The 20421-nt window shown below is 46.2% G+C and overlaps 1 protein-coding gene across 1 annotated transcript; it reads right to left on the reverse strand.

Moving 5' to 3' along the window:
• Nucleotides 1–13922: 13922 nt before the first annotated feature.
• On the reverse strand, nucleotides 13923–16081 carry LOC125546700 (probable chaperone protein ClpB 2). The gene is made up of 3 exons (XM_048710863.1): nucleotides 15396–16081; nucleotides 14407–15164; nucleotides 13923–14297 (listed from the first exon to the last, which is right to left on the reverse strand). Exons 1-3 carry the CDS (start codon nucleotides 16079–16081, stop codon nucleotides 14083–14085), a joined length of 1659 nt encoding a protein of 552 aa, XP_048566820.1. The 3' UTR covers nucleotides 13923–14082.
• Between the last annotated feature and the right edge of the window lie 4340 nt (nucleotides 16082–20421).

Below are 20421 nucleotides of genomic sequence, written 5' to 3' on the forward strand. Positions count from 1 at the left end.
GTCTTAAGCATAGGGGACGACCTTCGTCCTTTCTCTCTATTCTGCCGTGGTCGAGCTTTAAGTCTTAACTTCATACCTACAACTCAGGCAAGAACTCCTTCTTTGACTGATCCATCTTGAACACCTTCAAGATCATGTCAAGGTATGTGCTCATTTGAAAGTACCATTAAGCGTTTTGATCTATCCTTATAGATCTTGATGCTCAATGCTCAAGTAGCTTAATCCAGGCTTTCCATTGAAAAACACTTTCCAAATAACCCTATATGCTTTCCAGAAATTCTACGTCATTTCGATCAATACAAACATATATTCATCAGAAATTCTATAGTGCTCCCACTCACTTCTTTGGAAATACAAGTTTCTCATAAACTTTGTATACACCCAAAATCTTTGATCATCTCATCAAAGCATACATTCCAACTCCGAGATGCTTACTCCAGTCCTTAGAAGGATTGCTGGAGCTTTGCATACTTATTAGCATCTTTCAGGATTGACAAAACCTTCCGGTTGTATCACATACAACCTTTCCTCAAGAAAATCGTCGAGGAAACAATGTTTTGACATCCTATCTGCAAGATTTCATAAATAATGCAGTAATCGCTAATATAATTCCAACAGACTCTTAGCATCGCTACGAGTGAGAAAGTCTCATCGTAGTCAACTCCTTGAACTTGTCGGAAAACATCTTAACGACAAGTCGAGCTTTCTTAATGGTGACATTTACCATCATTGTCCGTCTTCCTTTTAAAATCCATCTAACTCAACAGCCTTACGACCATCAAGTAGTTCTTCCAAAGTCTACACTTTGTTTTCATACATGGATCCTCTCTCGGATTTTATGGCCTCGAGCCATTTATCGGAATCCGGGCCCACCATCGCTTCTCCATAGCTCGTAGGTTCATTGTTGTCTAGCAACATGACTTCCAAGACAGGATTACGTACCACTCTGAAGTAGTACGCATCCTTGTCATCCCACGAGGTTTGGTAGTGACTTGATCTGAAGTTTCATGATCACTATCATAAGCTCCACTTCAATTGGTGTAGGTGCCACAGGAACAACTCCTGTGCCCTGCCACACACTAGTTGAAGAGACGGTTCAATAACCTCATCAAGTCTCCACCATCCCCCCACTCAATTCTTTCGAGAGAAACTTTTCCTCGAGAAAGGACCCGATTCTAGAAACAATCCCTTATTGCTTTCAGGATCTGAGACAGGAGGTATACCCAACTGTTTTGGGTGTCCTATGAAGATGCATTTATCCGCTTTGGGTTCGAGCTTATCAGCCTGAAACTTTTTCACATAAGCGTCGCAGCCCCAAACTTTAAGAAATGACAGCTTAGGTTTCTCTAAACCATAGTTCATATCATACGGTGTCGTCTCACGGAATTACGTGGTGCCCTATTAAAGTGAATGTGGTTGTCTCTAATGCCTAACCCATAAATTCGTGGTAATTCGATAAGAGACATCATGTGCATCATATCCAATAGGGTGGCAGTAATGATGTTCGAGCATCACACAGGGTTCCAGGATGTATTACTTGTCGAGAAGCGGAAGCCACGTTATGTGACAGAATGGGAAATTGTTAATTATCACCGGTTGTAGACCAGGACCAACTAACACCAATCAAACACTATGTGATCACACAGGCGTATCGTGATGCCTAGTGAAACTCACAGATTTTCCAGAATCTTATTCTGTGCCACAACTCGTAATTGCAGATATTCGACTCTCTATGATCATATCATAGATCTATTTTATCCTCTTGTACGAATGATCCTTTTAACATTCACCGCGAAATACTTTGAACTTTTCAAATATTTCAGCACTCGTGATCCATCAAGTATAATATACTCAACATCTACTCAAATCATCTGTGAAGTAAGAACATAAACGATATCCACTACACGCCTCAGCACTCATTGGACTGCACACATCAAAATGTATTACTTCCAACAAGTTGCTTTCTAGTTCCATTTTACTGAAACGAGGCTTTCAGTCATCTTGCCCATGTGGTATGATTTGCATGTCTCAAGTGATTCAAAATCAAGTGAGTCCAAACGTCCATTTGCATGGAGTTTCTTCATGCATATACACCAATAGACATGGTTCGCATGTCTCAAACTTTTCAAAAACGAGTGAGCCCAAAGATCCATCAACATGGAGCTTCTTCATGCGTTTTATACCGATATGACTTACGTGGCAGTGCCACAAGTAGGTGGTACTATCATTACTATCTTTTGGCATGAACATGTGTATCACTACGATCGAGATTCAATAAACCATTCATTTCAGGTGTAAGACCATTGAAGGTATTATTCAAATAAACAGAGTAACCATTATTCTCTTTAAATGAATAACCGTATTGCGATAGACATAATCCAATCATGTCTATGCTCAACGCAAACACCAATCTCGATGGTAGAGGGAGCGTGCGATGCTTGATCATATCAACATTGGAACACTTCCAACACATATCGTCAGCTCACCTTTAGCTAGTCTCCGTTTATTCCGTAGCTTTTATTTCGAGTTACTAACACTTAGCAACCGAACCGGTATCTAATACCCTGGTGCTACTAGGAGTACTAGTAAAGTACACATCAACACAATGTATATCCAATATACTTCTATCGACCTTGCCAGCCTTCTCAATCTACCAAGTATCTAGGGTAATACTGCTCCAGTGGCTGTCCCTTATTACAGAAGCACTTAGTCTCGGGTTTGGGTTCAACCTTGGGTTTCTTCACTAGAGCAGCAGCTGATTTGCCGTTTCATGAAGTATCCCTTGCCCTTGCCCTTCTTGAAACTATTGGTTTCACCAACCATCAACAATTGATGCTCCTTCTTGATTTCTACTTTTGTGGTGTCAAACATCACGAATATCTCAAGGATCATCATATATGTCCCTGATATATTATAGTTCATCACGAAGCTCTAGCAGCTTGGTGGTAATGACTTCGGAGAAACATCACTATCTCATCTGGAAGATCAACTCCCACTCGATTCAAATGATTGTTGTACTCAGACAATCTGAGCACAAGCTCAACAATTGAGCTTTTCTCCCTTAGTTTGCAGGCTAAGAAAATCGTCGGAGGTCTTATACCTCTTGACGTGGGCACGAGCCTGAAATCCCAATTTCAGCCCTCGAAACATCTCATGACGTTTAAACCGTTTTAACTGAACTATCACGTAGTTATCAAAATGTGTATGTCAGATGTTCGCAACATCCACAGACAACGTTCGAGGTTCAGCACACTGAGCGGTGCATTAAGGACATAAGCCTTCTATGAAGCAATGAGGACAATCCTCAGTTTACGGACCTAGTCCGCATAATGCTACTATCAACTTTCAACTAAATTTTCTCTAGGAACATATCTAAACAGTAGAACTGAAGCGCGAGCTACGACATAATTTGCGAAATCCTTTTGACTATGTTCAGGATAAACAAGTTCATCTTATGAACTCCCACTCAGATAGACATCCCTCTAGTCATCTAAGTGATTAACATGATCCGAGTCAACTAGGCCGTGTCCGATCATCACGTGAGACGGACTAGTCAAATCGGTGAACATCTTCATGTTGATCGTATCTTCTATACGACTCATGCTCGACCTTTCGGTCTTCTGTGTTCCGAGGCCATGTCTGTACATGCTAGGCTCGTCAAGTTAACCCTAAGTGTTTGCATGTGTAAAACTGTCTTACACCCGTTGTATGTGAACGTAAGGATCCATCACACCCGATTAACACGTGGTGCTTAGAAACGACGAACTGTAGCAACGGTGCACAGTTAGGGGAGAACACTTCTTGAAATTGTTGTAAGGGATCATCTTATTTACTACCGTCGTTCTAAGCAAATAAGATGTATAAATATGATAAACAATCATATGCAATCAAATAATAGTGACATGATATGGCCAATATCATATAGCTCCTTTGATCTCCATCTTGGGGCTCCATGATCATCTTGTCACCGGTATGACACCATGATCTCCATCATCATGATCTCCATCATCGTGTCTTCTTGAAGTTGTCTCGTCATCGACATGCAAGTCGTGATTCCCTTGACAAGAACATGATCAATCTCATACATCACATATATCATTCATCACATCCTTTTGGCCATATCACATCACATAGCATACCCTGCAAAAACAAGTTAGACGTCCTCTAATTGTTGTTTGCATGTTTTACGTGGCTGCTATGGGTTTCTAGCAAGAACGTTTCTTACCTACGCAAAGACCACAACGTGATATGCCAATTGCTATTTACCCTTCATAAGGACCCTGTTCATCGAATCCGATCCGACTAAAGTGGGAGAGACAGACACCCGCTAGCCACCTTATGCAACTAGTGCATGTTTGTCGGTGGAACCGGTCTCACGTAAGAGTACGTGTAAGGTTGGTCCGGGCCGCTTCATCCCACAATGCCGCCGAATCAAGATAAGACTAGTAACGGCAAGCATATTGAACAAAATCAACGCCCACAACTACTTTGTGTTCTACTCGTGCATAGAATCTACGCAATAGACCTAGCTCATGATGCCACTGTTGGGGAACGTAGCAGAAATTCAAAATTTTCCTACGTGTCACCAAGATCTATCTATGGAGAGACTAGCAACGAGGGGAAGGAGAGTGCATCTACATACCCTTGTAGATCGCTAAGCGGAAGCGTTCAAGTGAACGGGGTTGATGGAGTCGTACTCGTCGTGATTCAAATCACCGATGACCAAGTGCCGAACGCACGGCACCTCCGCGTTCAACACACGTACAGCCCGGTGACGTCTCCCACGCCTTGATCCAGCAAGGAGAGAGGGAGAGGTTGAGGAAGACTCCATCCAGCAGCAGCACAAACGGCGTGGTGGTGATGGAGGAGCGTGGCAATCCTGCAGGGCTTCGCCAAGCACCGCAGAAGAGGAGAAGAACTTGGGAGAGAGGGAGGGGCTGCACCAAAGGCAAAAGGTGTGTTTGAGAGGCCCTCCTACCCCACTATATATAGGGATCCCAAGGGGGGTGCGCCAGCCCCTAGGAGATCCAATCTCCAAGGGGGCGGCGGCCAGGGGAGGAGTCCTCCCCCCCAAGGCACCTAGGAGGTGCCTTTCCCTGCTGGGACTCTTCCTTTAGGGTTTCCCCAGGCGCATGGGCCTCTTGGGGCTGGTGCCCTTGCCCATGTAGGCCAAGGCGCACCCCCTATAGCCCATGTGGCCCCCGGGGTAGGTGGCCCCACCCGGTGGGGCCCCGGGACCCTTTCGGTGGTCCCGGTACAATACCGATGACCCCGAAACTTGTCCCGATGGCGAAACAGGACTTCCTATATATAAATCTTTACCTCCGGACCATTCCGGAACTCCTCGTGACGTCCGGGATCTCATCCGGGACTCCGAACAACATTCGGTAACCACATACAAGCTTCCTTTATAACCCTAGCGTCATCCGAACCTTAAGTGTGTAGACCCTACGGGTTCGGGAGACATGCAGACATGACCGAGACGTTCTCCGGTCAATAACCAACAGCGGGATCTGGATACCCATGATGGCTCCCACATGTTCCACGATGATCTCATCGGATGAACCACGATGTCAAGGACTTAATCAATCCCGTATACAATTCCCTTTGTCTAGCGGTATGTACTTGCCCGAGATTCGATCGTCGGTATCCCGATACCTTGTTCAATCTCGTTACCGGCAAGTCTCTTTACTCATTCCGTAACACATCATCCCGTGATCAACTCCTTGATCACATTGTGCACATTATGATGATGTCCTACCGAGTGGGCCCAGAGATACCTCTCCGTTTACACGGAGTGACAAATCCCATTCTCGATTCGTGCCAACCCAACAGACACTTTCGGAGATACCCGTAGTGCACCTTTATAGTCACCCAGTTACGTTGTGACGTTTGGCACACCCAAAGCACTCCTACGGTATCCGGGAGTTGCACAATCTCATGGTCTAAGGAAATGATACTTGACATTAGAAAGGCTTTAGCGAACGAACTACACGATCTTTGTGCTAGGCTTAGGATTGGGTCTTGTCCATCACATCATTCTCCTAATGATGTGATCCCGTTATCAACGACATCCAATGTCCATGGTCAGGAAACCGTAACCATCTATTGATCAACGAGCTAGTCAACTAGAGGCTTACTAGGGACATGGTGTTGTCTATGTATCCACACATGTATCTGAGTTTCCTATCAATACAATTATAGCATGGATAATAAACGATTATCATGAACAAGGAACTATAATAATAATCAATTTATTATTGCCTCTAGGGCATATTTCCAACAGTCTCCCACTTGCACTAGAGTCAATAATCTAGTTCACATCGCCATGTGATTAACATTCACAGGTCACATCGCCATGTGACACAACATCCAAAGAGTTTACTAGAGTCAGTAGTCTAGTTCACATCACTATGTGATTAACACTCAATGAGTTCTGGGTTTGATCATGTTGCTTGTGAGAGAGGTTTTAGTCAACGGGTCTGAACCTTTCAGATCCGTGTGTGCTTTACAAATCTCTATGTCATCTCCTAGATGTAGCTACCACGCTCTATTTGGAGCTATTCCAAATAACTGTTCTACTATACGAATCACAGTTTACTACTCAGAATAATCTGGATTAGTGTCAAAGTTTGCATCGGCGTAACCCTTTACGACGAACTCTTTTACCACCTCCATAATCGAGAAAATTCCTTAGTCCACTAGTTACTAAGGATAACTTTGACCGCTGTCCTGTGATCCATTCTTGGATCACTCTTGTACCCCTTGACTGACTCATGGCAAGGCACATTTCAGGTGCGGTACACAGCATAGCATACTGTAGAGCCTATGTCTTAAGCATAGGGGACGACCTTCGTCCTTTCTCTCTATTCTGCCGTGGTCGAGCTTTAAGTCTTAACTTCATACCTTACAACTCAGGCAAGAACTCCTTCTTTGACTGATCCATCTTGAACACCTTCAAGATCATGTCAAGGTATGTGCTCATTTGAAAGTACCATTAAGCGTTTTGATCTATCCTTATAGATCTTGATGCTCAATGCTCAAGTAGCTTAATCCAGGCTTTCCATTGAAAAACACTTTCAAATAACCCTATATGCTTTCCAGAAATTCTACGTCATTTCCGATCAACAACATATACTCATCAGAAATTCTATAGTGCTCCCACTCACTTCTTTGGAAATACAAGTTTCTCATAAACTTTGTATAAACCCAAAATCTTTGATCATCATCAAAGCATACATTCCAACTCCGAGATGCTTACTCCAGTCCTCAGAAGGATTGCTGGAGCTTTGCATACTTATTAGCATCTTTCAGGATTGACAAAACCTTCCGGTTGTATCACAGACAACCTTTCCTCAAAAATCATCGAGGAAACAATGTTTTGATATCCTATCTGCAAGATTTCATAAATAATGCAGTAATCGCTAATATAATTCCAACAGACTCTTAGCATCGCTACGAGTGAGAAAATCTCACCGTAGTCAACTCCTTGAACTTGTCAGAAAACATCTTAACGACAAGTCGAAGCTTTCTTAATGGTGACATTTACCATCATTGTCCGTCTTCCTTTTAAAATCCATCTACACTCAACAGCCTTACGACCATCAAGTAGTTCTTCCAAAGTCTACACTTTGTTTTCATACATGGATCCTCTCTCGGATTTATGGCCTCGAGCCATTTATCGGAATCCAGGCCCACCATCGCTTCTCCATAACTCGTAGGTTCATTGTTGTCTAGCAACATGACTTCCAAGACAGGATTACGTACCACTCTGAAGTAGTACGCATCCTTGTCATCCCACGAGGTTTGGTAGTGACTTGATCTGAAGTTTCATGATCACTATCATAAGCTTCCACTTCAATTGGTGTAGGTGCCACAGGAACAACTCTTCCTGTGCCCTGCTACACACTAGTTGAAGAGACGGTTCAATAACCTCATCAAGTCTCCACCATCCTCCCACTCAATTCTTTCGAGAGAAACTTTTCCTCGAGAAAGGACCCGATTCTAGAAACAATCCCTTATTGCTTTCGGATCTGAGACAGGAGGTATACCCAACTGTTTTGGGTGTCCTATGAAGATGCATTTATCCGCTTTGGGTTCGAGCTTATCAGCCTGAAACTTTTTCACATAAGCGTCGCAGCCCCAAACTTTTAAGAAATGACAGCTTAGGTTTCTCTAAACCATAGTTCATACGGTGTCATCTCACGGAATTACGTGGTGCCCTATTTAAAGTGAATGTGGTTGTCTCTAATGCCTAACCCATAAACTATCGTGGTAATTCGATAAGAGACATCATGGTATGCATCATATCCAATAGGGTGCAGTTATGATGTTCGGACACACCATCACACTATGGTGTTCCAGGTTGTATTAGTTGTGAAACAATTTCCACAATGTCTTAATTCTGTGCCAAACTCGTAATTCAGATATTCATCTCTATGATCATATCATAGATATTTTATCCTCTTGTCACGACGATCTTTCAACTTCACCCTGAAATTACTTGAACCTTTCAATAATTCAGACTCGTGATTCATCAAGTAAATATACTCAACATCTACTCAAATCATCTGTGAAGTAAGAACATAACGATATCCACTACACGCCTCAGCACTCATTGGACTGCACACATCAAAATGTATTACTTCCAACAAGTTGCTTTCCAGTTCCATTTTACTGAAACCGAGGCTTTCAGTCATCTTGCCCATGTGGTATATTTGCATGTCTCAAGTGATTCAAAATCAAGTGAGTCCAAACGGTCCATTTGCATGGAGTTTCTTCATGCATACACACCAATAGACATGGTTCGCATGTCTCAAACTTTTCAAAAATCGAGTGACGTCCAAAGATCCATCAACATGGAGCTTCTTCATGCGTTTTATACCGATATGACTTACGTGGCAGTGCCACAAGTAGGTGGTACTATCATTACTATCTTTTGGCATGAACATGTGTATCACTACGATCGAGATTCAATAAACCATTCATTTTAGGTGTAAGACCATTGAAGGTGTTATTCAAATAAACAGAGTAACCATTATTCTCCTTAAATGAATAACCGTATTGCGATAGACATAATCCAATCATGTCTATGCTCAACGCAAACACCAATCTTGATGGTAGAGGGAGCGTACGATATTTGATCAACCTTGGAAATACATCCAACACATATCGTCATCTCACCTTTAGCTAGTCTTCGTTTATTCCGTAGCTTTTATTTCGAGTTACTAACACTTAGCAACCGAACCGGTATCTAATACCCTGGTGCTACTAGGAGTACTAGTAAAGTACACATCAACACAATGTATATCCAAAATACTTCTATCGACCTTGCCAGCCTTCTCATCTACCAAGCATCTAGGGTAATTCTGCTCGAGTGGCTGTTCCCTTATTACAGAAGCACTTAGTCTCGGGTTTGGGTTCAACCTTGGGTATCTTCACTAGAGCAGCAGCTGAATTGCCGTTTCATGAAGTATCCCTTCTTGCCCTTGCCCTTCTTGAAACTAGTGGTTTTCACACAAAACCATCACAATTGATGCTCCTTCTTGATTTCTACTTTTGTGGTGTCCAAACATCCCGAATATCTCAAGGATCATCATATATGTCCCTTATATAATAGTTTCACACGAAGCTCTAGCAGCTTGGTGGTAATGACTTCGGAGAAACATCACTAATCTGGAAGATCAACTCCCACTCGATTCAAATGATTGTTGTACTCAGACAATCTGAGCACAAGCTCAACAATTGAGCTTTTCTCCTTAGTTTGCAGGCTAAGAAAATCGTCGGAGGTCTTATACCTCTTGACGTGGGCACGAGCCTGAAATCCCAATTTCAGCCCTCAAAACATCTCATATGTTTCGCGACGTTTCAAAACGTTCGGTGCCTCAACTCTAAACCGTTTAACTGAACTATCACGTAGTTATCAAAACGTGTATGTCAGATGTTCGCAACATCCACAGACAACGTTCGAGGTTCAGCACACTGAGCGGTGCATTAAGGACATAAGCCTTCTAAGAAGCAATGAGGACAATCCTCAGTTTACGGACCTAGTCCGCATAATTGCTACTATCAACTTTCAACTAATTTTTCTCTAGGAACATAACTAAACAGTAGAACTAAAGCGAGCTACGACATAATTTGCAAAATCCTTTTGACTATGTTCAGGATAATTAAGTTCATCTTATGAACTCCCACTCAGATAGACATCCCTCTAGTCATCTAAGTGATTACATGATCCGAGTCAACTAGGCCGTGTCCGATCATCACGTGAGACGGACTAGTCACGGTGAACATCTTTATGTTGATCGTATCTTCTATACGACTCATGCTCGACCTTTCGGTCTTTCTGTGTTCCGAGGCCATGTCTGTACACTAGGCTCGTCAAGTTAACCCTAAGTGTTTTTGCATGTGTAAAACTGTCTTACACCCGTTGTATGTGAACGTAAGGATCCATCACACCCGATTAACACGTGGTGCTTAGAAACGACGAACTGTAGCAACGGTGCACAGTTAGGGGAGAACACTTCTTGAAATTGTAATGAGGGATCATCTTATTTACTACCGTCGTTCTAAGCAAATAAGATGTATAAACATGATAAACATCACATGCAATCAAATAGTGACATGATATGGCCAATATCATATAGCTCCTTTGATCTCCATCTTGGGGCTCCATGATCATCTTGTCACCGGTATGACACCATGATCTCCATCATCATGATCTCCATCATCGTGTCTTCTTGAAGTTGTCTCGTCATCGACATGCAAGTCGTGAATTCCCTTGACAAGAACATGATCAATCTCATACATCACATATATCATTCATCACATCCTTTTGCCATATCACATCACATGGCATACCCTGCAAAAACAAGTTAGACGCCTCTAATTGTTGTTTGCATGTTTTACGTGGCTGCTATGGGTTTCTAGCAAGAACGTTCTTACCTACGCAAAACCACAACGTGATATGCCAATTGCTATTTACCCTTCATAAGGACCCTTTTCATCGAATCCGATCCGACTAAAGTGGGAGAGACAGACACCCGCCAGCCACCTTATGCAACTAGTGCATGTTTGTCGGTGGAACCGGTCTCACGTAAGAGTACGTGTAAGGTTGGTCCGGGCCGCTTCATCCCACGATGCCGCCGAATCAAGATAGGACTAGTAACGGTAAGCATATTGAACAAAAATCAACGCCCACAACTACTTTGTGTTCTACTCGTGCATAGTAACTACGCATAGACCTAGCTCATGATGCCACTGAAGGGGAACGTAGCAAAAATTCAAAATTTCCTACGTGTCACCAAGATCTATCTATGGAGAAACTAGCAACGAGGGGAAGGAGAGTGCATCTACATACCCTTGTAGATCGCTAAGCGGAAGCGTTCAAGTGAACGGGGTTGATGGAGTCGTACTCGTCGTGATTCAAATCACCGATGATACCAAGTGCCGAACGCACGGCACCTCCGCGTTCAACACACGTACAGCCCGGTGACGTCTCCCACGCCTTGATCCAGCAAGGAGAGAGGGAGAGGTTGAGGAAGACTCCATCCAGCAGCAGCACAACGGCGTGGTGGTGATGGAGGAGCGTGGCAATCCTGCAGGGCTTCGCCAAGCACCGCAGAAGAGGAGAAGAACTTGGGAGAGAGGGAGGGGCTGCACCAAAGGCAAAAGTGTGTTTGAGAGGCCCTCCTACCCCACTATATATAGGGATCCCAAGGGGGGGTGCGCCAGCCCCTAGGAGATCCAATCTCCAAGGGGGCGGCGGCCAGGGGAGGAGTCCTCCCCCCCCCCAAGGCACCTAGGAGGTGCCTTCCCCTGCTGGGACTCTTCCTTTAGGGTTTCCCCAGGCGCATGGGCCTCTTGGGGCTGGTTCCCTTGGCCCATGTAGGCCAAGGCGCACCCCCTACAGCCCATGTGGCCCCCCCGGGGTAGGTGGCCCCACCCGGTGGGCCCCCGGGACCCTTCCGGTGGTCCCGGTACAATACCGATGACCCCGAAACTTGTCCCGATGGCCGAAACAGGACTTCCTACGTATAAATCTTTACCTCCGGACCATTCCGGAACTCCTCGTGATGTCCGGGATCTCTTCCGGGACTCCGAACAACATTCGGTAACCACATACAAGCTTCCTTTATAACCCTAGCGTCATCGAACCTTAAGTGTGTAGACCCTACGGGTTCGGGAGACATGCAGACATGACCGAGACGTTCTCCGGTCAATAACCAACAGCGGGATCTGGATACCCATGATGGCTCCCACATGTTCCACGATGATCTCATCGGATGAACCACGATGTCAAGGACTTTAATCAATCCCGTATACAATTCCCTTTGTCTATCGGTATGTTACTTGCCCGAGATTCGATCGTCGGAATCCAATACCTAGTTCAATCTCGTTACCGGCAAGTCTCTTTACTCGTTCCGTAACACATCATCCTGTGATACACTCTTTGGTCACATTGCGCATATGATGATGTCCTACCGAGTGGGCCCAGAGATACCTCTCCACTTACACGAGTGACAAATCCCAGTCTCGATTCGTGCCAACCCAACAGATACTTTCAGAGATACCTGTAGTGCACCTTTAAATAGTCACCCAGTTATGTTGTGACGTTTGATACACCCAAAGCATTCCTACGGTACCCGGGAGTTGCACAATCTCATGGTCTAAGGAAATGATACTTGACATTAGAAAAGCTTTAGCATACGAACTACACGATCTTTGTGCTAGGCTTACGATTGGGTCTTGTCCATCACATCATTCTCCTAATGATGTGATCCCGTTATCAACGACATCCAATGTCCATGGTGAGGAAACCGTAACCATCTATTGATCAACGAGCTAGTCAACTAGAGGCTCACTAGGGACATGGTGTTGTCTATGTATCCACACATGTATCTGAGTTTCCTATCAATACAATTATAGCATGGATAATAAACGATTATCATGAACAAGGAAACATATAATAATAACCAATTTATTATTGCCTCTAGGGCATATTTCCAACAGCTTCTATCTGTTCTATTTTTCATGCTTTACGGTTAATCAAAGATGTATTCAAATAAACCCTAATATACAAAACATAATCATTATTTTTCCTTCATTTCAATGATGACCTATTCTTTGGAAATTGCAGAAGCTAAGAAGTATCCATCTATACAGTGATAGTTTCTATATTTTGAAATACAAATCCATGATAGAGTGATGGTACTCAAAATGTGTGTCATATCAACTTTTACGAGCTCGCATATATTTAGTGTTTTTGTTTTAGATGTTTTGGTTCACATGCAAGATTAAAGCATTATAGATGAAGATTTAATGTAATTGATTACTTTTGGAGAAATACTAATGCAATTAGTTACTTTTATGTTCATTTATTTTATGTCCCAAACTTTTTTTTTGATAAAATGTCCCAAACTTTTAGTTTGTTGTTTACACCATAATGTATTGTGCTAGAATGAGAGATTTTCTCAAATATGTAGGTAATTTGTGTTCAACATGTGATTTGGCATGCCATATGCCTCAAATTTATTCCAAAAGATTAAGACAACTCATATTGCCCGTGCTTGAAAATTTCCCCAATAGCATAATAATACTAATATTTATATGAACAAATTTATATCTTTTTTAAAACCAACAAAGATGTTGCCCACACGAATAGCTAACATGAATCATTTTAATGGATAGATGGTACAAAAATGCCCTTTTCTTCATATACCAATTTTAAAACTAAAACTTTGTTCACTAAGATGTTTGCGGTCAATTAAAAGATCAAGTTAGACATAATCGGCAAAAAAATATCATGAAAACACATATCAACAACTGAAAAAGCTGGTACAATATGCATAAGAATGAGGTAAATTTCTGCATAACATATATATTTGTATATCAATGATAAAATGAAACATACATACCCAAGACAAAACTATGTTTGCAAAAGGCTTATATTTGTGAATGTGATCACATTAGGTTCCGACTTTATTTAGAAAAAATCAATAATGTGTTCTCATAATAACACTTCATAAAGTTCTAGCCCGCACATCGGGCAGGCCACTTTGCTAGTTGAAATAATGGAAGTAATTAATTTAGGCTATGAGTGAATACCTGTGCGACATGACCTGGACCAACAATTTCTTGCTTCAGCGCATCCATAGATCTACTTTGCGCAGTCACTTCTTTTTTGTCGTAAATCTGTGTCCTTGCGGCGGTTGCTTCTCTTTCACTGTCAAGCATGATCCTTGTGGCAGCGCATGCCTCATCAATCAGATCGATTGCCTTATCGGGAAAGTGGCGATCTATACAGACCGCAATGAGATTCATCAATTTTACATGCTTGTCACTCGTGGATGAACCTCGAAACAAATATTGCAGGTAGTTCAAACAAGAGCAAAGTTCAACACTTACCAGTGATATAGCGGCCAGCCAACTGTGCGACAGCAACAAGAGCAGCATCCTGAATTTCCAAGCCATGGTGGTCTTGGTACCTCTGTTTAAGCCCCTTCAGAATAGCGATGGTCACCTCAACACTCGGCTCCTCAACATGAACCTTTTGGAACCGCCGCTCGAGTGCGGCATCAGCCTGAATGTACTTGTGGTACTCATTGAGAGTCGTGGCGCCTACACAGCGGATGCGACCACGGGCCAGCGCCGGCTTTAGAAGGTTGGCAGCATCTGTGCCCCCTACACTATCACGAGCACCAAGAAGCATGTGCATCTCATCGATGAACAGGATCACCTTGTCGTCCCCATCCTCGGCGCTCCTTATCACATCCTTGATGCGCTGCTCAAACATGCCGCAGAGGTTAGTTTCGGCAACCATGGCCCCGAGGTCAACCTCCACAACGCAAGCTCCAGCGAGCTTGGTCGGGACTTTGCCGTTGGTGATGCGCTGGGTGAGGCCCTCAACAATGGCCGTCTTGCCAACCCCTGCCTCACCGACGAGCGCGGCACAGTTCTTGGTCCGGTGGCAGAGGATGCAGATGATGCGATCGATCTCACTGTTGCGCCCAATCACTGGATCATTACCTTCGTCAGCCGACGGCTCAGTAATGTTCCGGCTGTTGCTGCGTAGACAGGTGCGGTATCGGTGGTACCTCCACACTGCCCAGCACAAACCAGTAGTTGCTCCAAGCCAGAGCACAGGTTGGACGTGTCGCCATACCCTAGTCATATAGAGGAGTAAATTACACGATAGTATCACATTTAGAACGGTGTTGGCGAATTGATACCAGTTTTTGAAATTTTTACGTATCAGTACCAAGTTTCGGGCAAGCTGTTGCAAATCGGGCTAAATCGCGTATAAATATGTACTGACGGTGTATCTGACCAGGTATCACATTTGGAACGGTGTTGGCGAATTGATACCAGTTTTTGAAATTTTTACATATCAGTACCTCTGTTTAAGCCCCTTCAGAATAGCGATGGTCACCTCAACACTCGGCTCCTCAACATGAACCTTTTGGAACCGCCGCTCGAGTGCGGCATCAGCCTGAATGTACTTGTGGTACTCATTGAGAGTCGTGGCGCCTACACAGCGGATGCGACCACGGGCCAGCGCCGGCTTTAGAAGGTTGGCAGCATCTGTGCCCCCTACACTATCACGAGCACCAAGAAGCATGTGCATCTCATCGATGAACAGGATCACCTTGTCGTCCCCATCCTCGGAGCTCCTTATCACATCCTTGATGCGCTGCTCAAACATGCCGCAGAGGTTAGTCTCGGCAACCATGGCCCCGAGGTCAACCTCCACAACGCAAGCTCCAGCGAGCTTGGTCGGGACTTTGCCGTTGGTGATGCGCTGGGTGAGGCCCTCAACAATGGCCGTCTTGCCAACCCCTGCCTCACCGACGAGCGCGGCACAGTTCTTGGTCCGGCGGCAGAGGATGCAGATGATGCGATCGATCTCACTGTTGCGCCCAATCACTAGATCATTACCTTCGTCAGCCGACGGCTCAGTAATGTTCCGGCTGTTGCTGCGTAGACAGGTGCGGTATCGGTGGTACCTCCACACTGCCCAGCACAAACCAGTAGTTGCTCCAAGCCAGAGCACAGGTTGGACGTGTCGCCATACCCTAGTCATATAGAGGAGTAAATTACACGATAGTATCACATTTAGAACGGTGTTGGCGAATTGATACCAGTTTTTGAAATTTTTACGTATCAGTACCAAGTTTCGGGCAAGCCGTTGCAAATCGGGCTAAATCGCGTATAAATATGTACTGACAGTGTATCTGACCAGGTATCACATTTGGAACGGTGTTGGCGAATTGATACCAGTTTTTGAAATTTTTACATATCAGTACCAAGTTTCGGGCAAGCCGTTGCAAATCGGGCTAAATCGCGTATAAATATGTACTGACGGTGTATCTGACCAGCTGGGCCCGCCTGTCAGGTGGCTACATGGCATGTTATTTGGCAGAAAACCCCCTTACTTTATAGTCAATGACATGAACGTCTTTTTTTTGCGGGGAAAAAGTCCTGCAGCACGTGAGCCAAAAAAGTTAAACAGGTCGTGCCGTGCACGTGAGCCGGCAGCAGCCCAAGCACGACACAAGAGTTAAGTGGGCTGGCCCCTGGCACGCTTAGGCATGCCGGCCCGTGTCGGTTTGACTTTTTTTCATGCGAAGTACCTTCAAAAAGCAGGATAAAAAGCCAAAAAATGTAAAAAAAATATATGGTGCAATATTAAAAAAGATAAAAAAAACACATATTAGAGCACTACAAATATATGCATGCACTACAAAATTATTAAACATATTAGAGTACTACGTATTTATATATGACATATATATTTATATATTTCAAAAAAAAGTTAAACAGGTCGTGCCGTGCCGGCCCGCGTGCCCAGCCTCTAGGACAGGCATGGCCCATGGCGTGCCGCGTGCCGTGTCTGGCCTGTTTAGCCCGGACCGTGTCATGTCTGGGTCGTGCCGTTCCTGCATGCTACTAGGCCGACCCGGTTAGCACGGCCCTTTGGCCAGCTATAGTGCCGATGTGACCAAACCGGAGCGCGGGCTAGAGCGGCCGAGCCTGACCCAAGCCAAGGAGCTCCTTTCTTTCTCATAAAAGAAACAACCATGCTAAGTCTCAGTTGACAGAGATTTTATTAAGTTTCAGTCGATGCTATATTCGCAAGATCTTACATTGAGATTCGTGTATTTTTTTCTTTTTTCTTTTTTTATATGTTATATCACCTGACTAAGACTTGCTTAAATTTGAGTCGACTGAGACTTATCCACTCCCTAAAAGAAAACCAAGGCCGAGGCGGGGGCTCTAGGGCGGCGGCGAGCAGCGAGTGGCGGACTGTGATTCAAGCGGCGCCGGCGGAGGTCGACGATTCAGGGCGTCGGCTAAGATAGATCAGCGTGCTCTGTGCCGGCGCGCATCTAATCTGGTCGAGGCGACGAGGCATCCATGGCGGCGGCGATCGGCACACTGGCAGTCGAACGGCGCTTGAGCGCACCTGACCTACAGGCGGCGGCGAGAGCTACAGGCGGTGGCGAGTCACGGGGAGCACTAGAGCAACTGCGTGAAGAAAGGTGATATTTCCCCCCTATATGTATACCAAATAGACACAAGGTGTACAATCCAAAGCATTTCTATCCCCAATGGTTCTCTGAGTTTGAATAAGGCATGTTGGGCACTTTGATTTCTCTCTATATGGAGTAAATTACATGATAGTATCATATTTGGGGCGATGTTAACGAATTGGTATCAGTTTTCAAAAAATTTGCATGTCAGTACCAAGCTCGGGCAAGCCGTTGCAAATCGGGCTAAATCGCGTATAAACATGTATTCCAATCGGGCTAAATCGCGTATAAACGTGTATTGACGTTGTATCTGACTGGCAGGCCCATCAGACAGGTGCCAACTGGTATGTTTTTTTACAGAAAACCCGGCTATTAATCATGCCCTGGCGGGCCGTGTCGTGCCAGACATGTTTACAGCAGGCCAGGCCGGCCCGTTTGGCCAGCTCTAACCCGCATTAGTCAAAAAGTCAAGCAAGACATTTTTTATACAAGTATAAATATACTCCGTTCGTAAAGAAATATATAAATCACTTTTTAGTGGACATTAGATCACTACTTTAATGATTTAAATATTTTTATAATTTCTTTACAAAATGAGTATTCGCAATGCATGTTAAAATTCTGTCGTTTGGAAATTAGCTTTTCTGATAGATATTTGGTCATGCTTACGGATTTTTTTCTTCTCGTATGAGACGGCCAGAAGCTATCAATTTCTTGCCCTAGAAAATCAGGATGAACTTTTTCTTCTCGCATAAGACGGCGAGAAGCTAGCTTCAAGAGGATGGAAATCGACGGGATGGACCTGGCGGCGGAGGAGACAAGGTGGTAAGAGCATCTCCCGCCGCTCTCCAGAAAGACCTCCGCAGACGATTTTTTCATGTCGGCGTCGAAAAAACGGCTCAGTCGCGTTCTCAGAAACCCGATTTCGTCGGCCTGGGCTGAATTCAGTGTTGACGGACCCAGGCCGAACCCGGCACGCTTGGAGGGCGTCCGAGAGCGCCGGGGCGAGCGGTTTTAGCGCGAAAGAGCCGCGGGCCAGTCGCGTCAGCGACACCGCGCTCGTCTTCCCCCGACGCCTCGGTTTCCCGCGAGGAATCAATGGCAAGGCTGCCGCCGGTCAGCCTTGCCAATGATTCCTCACGGGCGGCGTGTCACGGGGCGGCGCGCCGACGCCTCCCCTCCCTCGCACGCGTACACACAGGCGCGGCGCAGCTATATAAGCCGGTGGCCTCCCTCGCCTCTGGCCACACCAGCCCTAGCCGCCGAGTTCTACCTCTCCTGTGCGCCGCCGCCGAGCCATCCCTCTCCCTCTCCCGTGCGCCGCCCCCGAGCCCTCCCTCTCCCTCTCCCGATGACCGAACGTTTTCCCGGAGACGAGGCGGCAGCCAACGGCTTCGGCCGCCGCTCGCTCCGCGAACAGGAGTCTTGGCTCCTGTTTGAGGCCAACATCCCAGCGCCGCCGGACATGCGCGCCGGGCTGACGGGGTGGAGGCTCAGCAACGGTGGAGTGCCCATTCCCCCGTTGCCCGATGCCGTGGCGCGCCCCTCCTACTTCACCGCCGAGGTAGAGATCGTGCGCGCCTCCCTCACCGACGACCAGCTCGCCCTCCCCCAGTACGCCGTCGACAACCAAGCGGCGTGGGCGGCGTACTTCGAGCGCCGTCAGCAGCAGAGGCTGGCGTCCACCAACGGGGCGCCGAGCATGGGCGGCATGAAGAACAAAGAGGGACGCCACCTGTGGTGGGGCGTCCCCGGCCGCACGCTCGAGGGCGTGCTGACGCACCTCGAGGGCAGCAACAACGCGCCGTTGGCATACCCCCTGGCGAGGGCGGCGCCCCGGCCCAGCGCCGACGCGACGAGCAATGGATGCCTAGGAGGTTAGGCTCCTCCTCTTCTTCCTCCTCGCGCTCTTCTTTCCACTCCTCCGGCTCTCCGGCGCTGCTCGGCGTCAAGGCCGAGCCCGTGGCGGAGACACCGCTCGGCCGACGCACTCGCAGCACCGGCATCGTCATCAACAAGGGCGGCCGGCGCGCCTCCTCGTCGGCTCCTCCGCGCTTCGTCAAGCCAAAGACGGAGCCGGGGCTCGCGCCGGTGAAGACGAAGCCGGGTCTCCCCACCGTGAAGACGGAGCACGGCGACGTGGAGCTCGACGATGACGCGGCCTTGGAATGGGCGCGCCAGGACTCCCTAAAGATGGCGAGGGAGCGCCAGTGCGCTGCCCTGCGGCGCTTCGCGCAGCGCCACCGGGGCCGCGACGAAGGAGGAGTCGTCGTCATCGACGACAGCGACGACGAGGACGCGCCGCCGCCACCAGTCCGCCATGGCCACGCCGGGCAGGGGTCCAGTAGGGACACCCGCGTCAAGGAGGAGAAGGCCGCCGACGACGACGGCGGCGACGATGGCGGCGACGACACAGCCAGTTTCTTTTTTAGATTAGATATATATTTGATATGTAATAAAAATCCGCGAACATGTCAAATATATGCCGAACTTTGCCGAAATTTGCTATATATTTTTCTTTTTTGAACGCGCCTGGGGCGGCCCTGGGGCCGTCGGCTGGGGACCAACTCGCTCCCAAACCGATTTTTTATGCGGGCTCACCCCAAGGCGACGATTTTAGGCGCCCCTTGGGGTTGGGGATACAGGGGAAGCATAATATCTCACCCAAACTAACAATCCCTACATCCAGTTGTATTCATCCGTCAGCACATAACCAAGAAACCTTCGGAATTCGTGTACCTCAACCTTCAAAAAGCATCCGTCATACGAGTTATGGCAATACTCCTGAACTCCCGCCCCAGTACTGGGTGGCGTCGAGGTTATCTCACCAACAACTGCATACAAGAGATTTTCGATGTCGGCGAAACTCAGATATTCCAGAACTGCAACG

Source organism: Triticum urartu, chromosome 3 (genome assembly GCF_003073215.2).
Source record: "Triticum urartu cultivar G1812 chromosome 3, Tu2.1, whole genome shotgun sequence".
In the NCBI taxonomy this organism is placed as follows: domain Eukaryota; kingdom Viridiplantae; phylum Streptophyta; class Magnoliopsida; order Poales; family Poaceae; genus Triticum; species Triticum urartu.

Excerpts from the sequence above, each read along its gene's own strand:
- LOC125546700 (XM_048710863.1), bottom strand. The coding sequence starts at position 16,081 with ATGACTAGGGTATGGCGACACGTCCAACCTGTGCTCTGGCTTGGAGCA. Across the intron at positions 15,165-15,395 it reads CTGAAGGGGCTTAAACAGAG|GGTATGGCGACACGTCCAAC; the intron begins GTACTGATATGT and ends CTATATGACTAG. Across the intron at positions 14,298-14,406 it reads GGCTGGCCGCTATATCACTG|ATCGCCACTTTCCCGATAAG; the intron begins GTAAGTGTTGAA and ends CGGTCTGTATAG.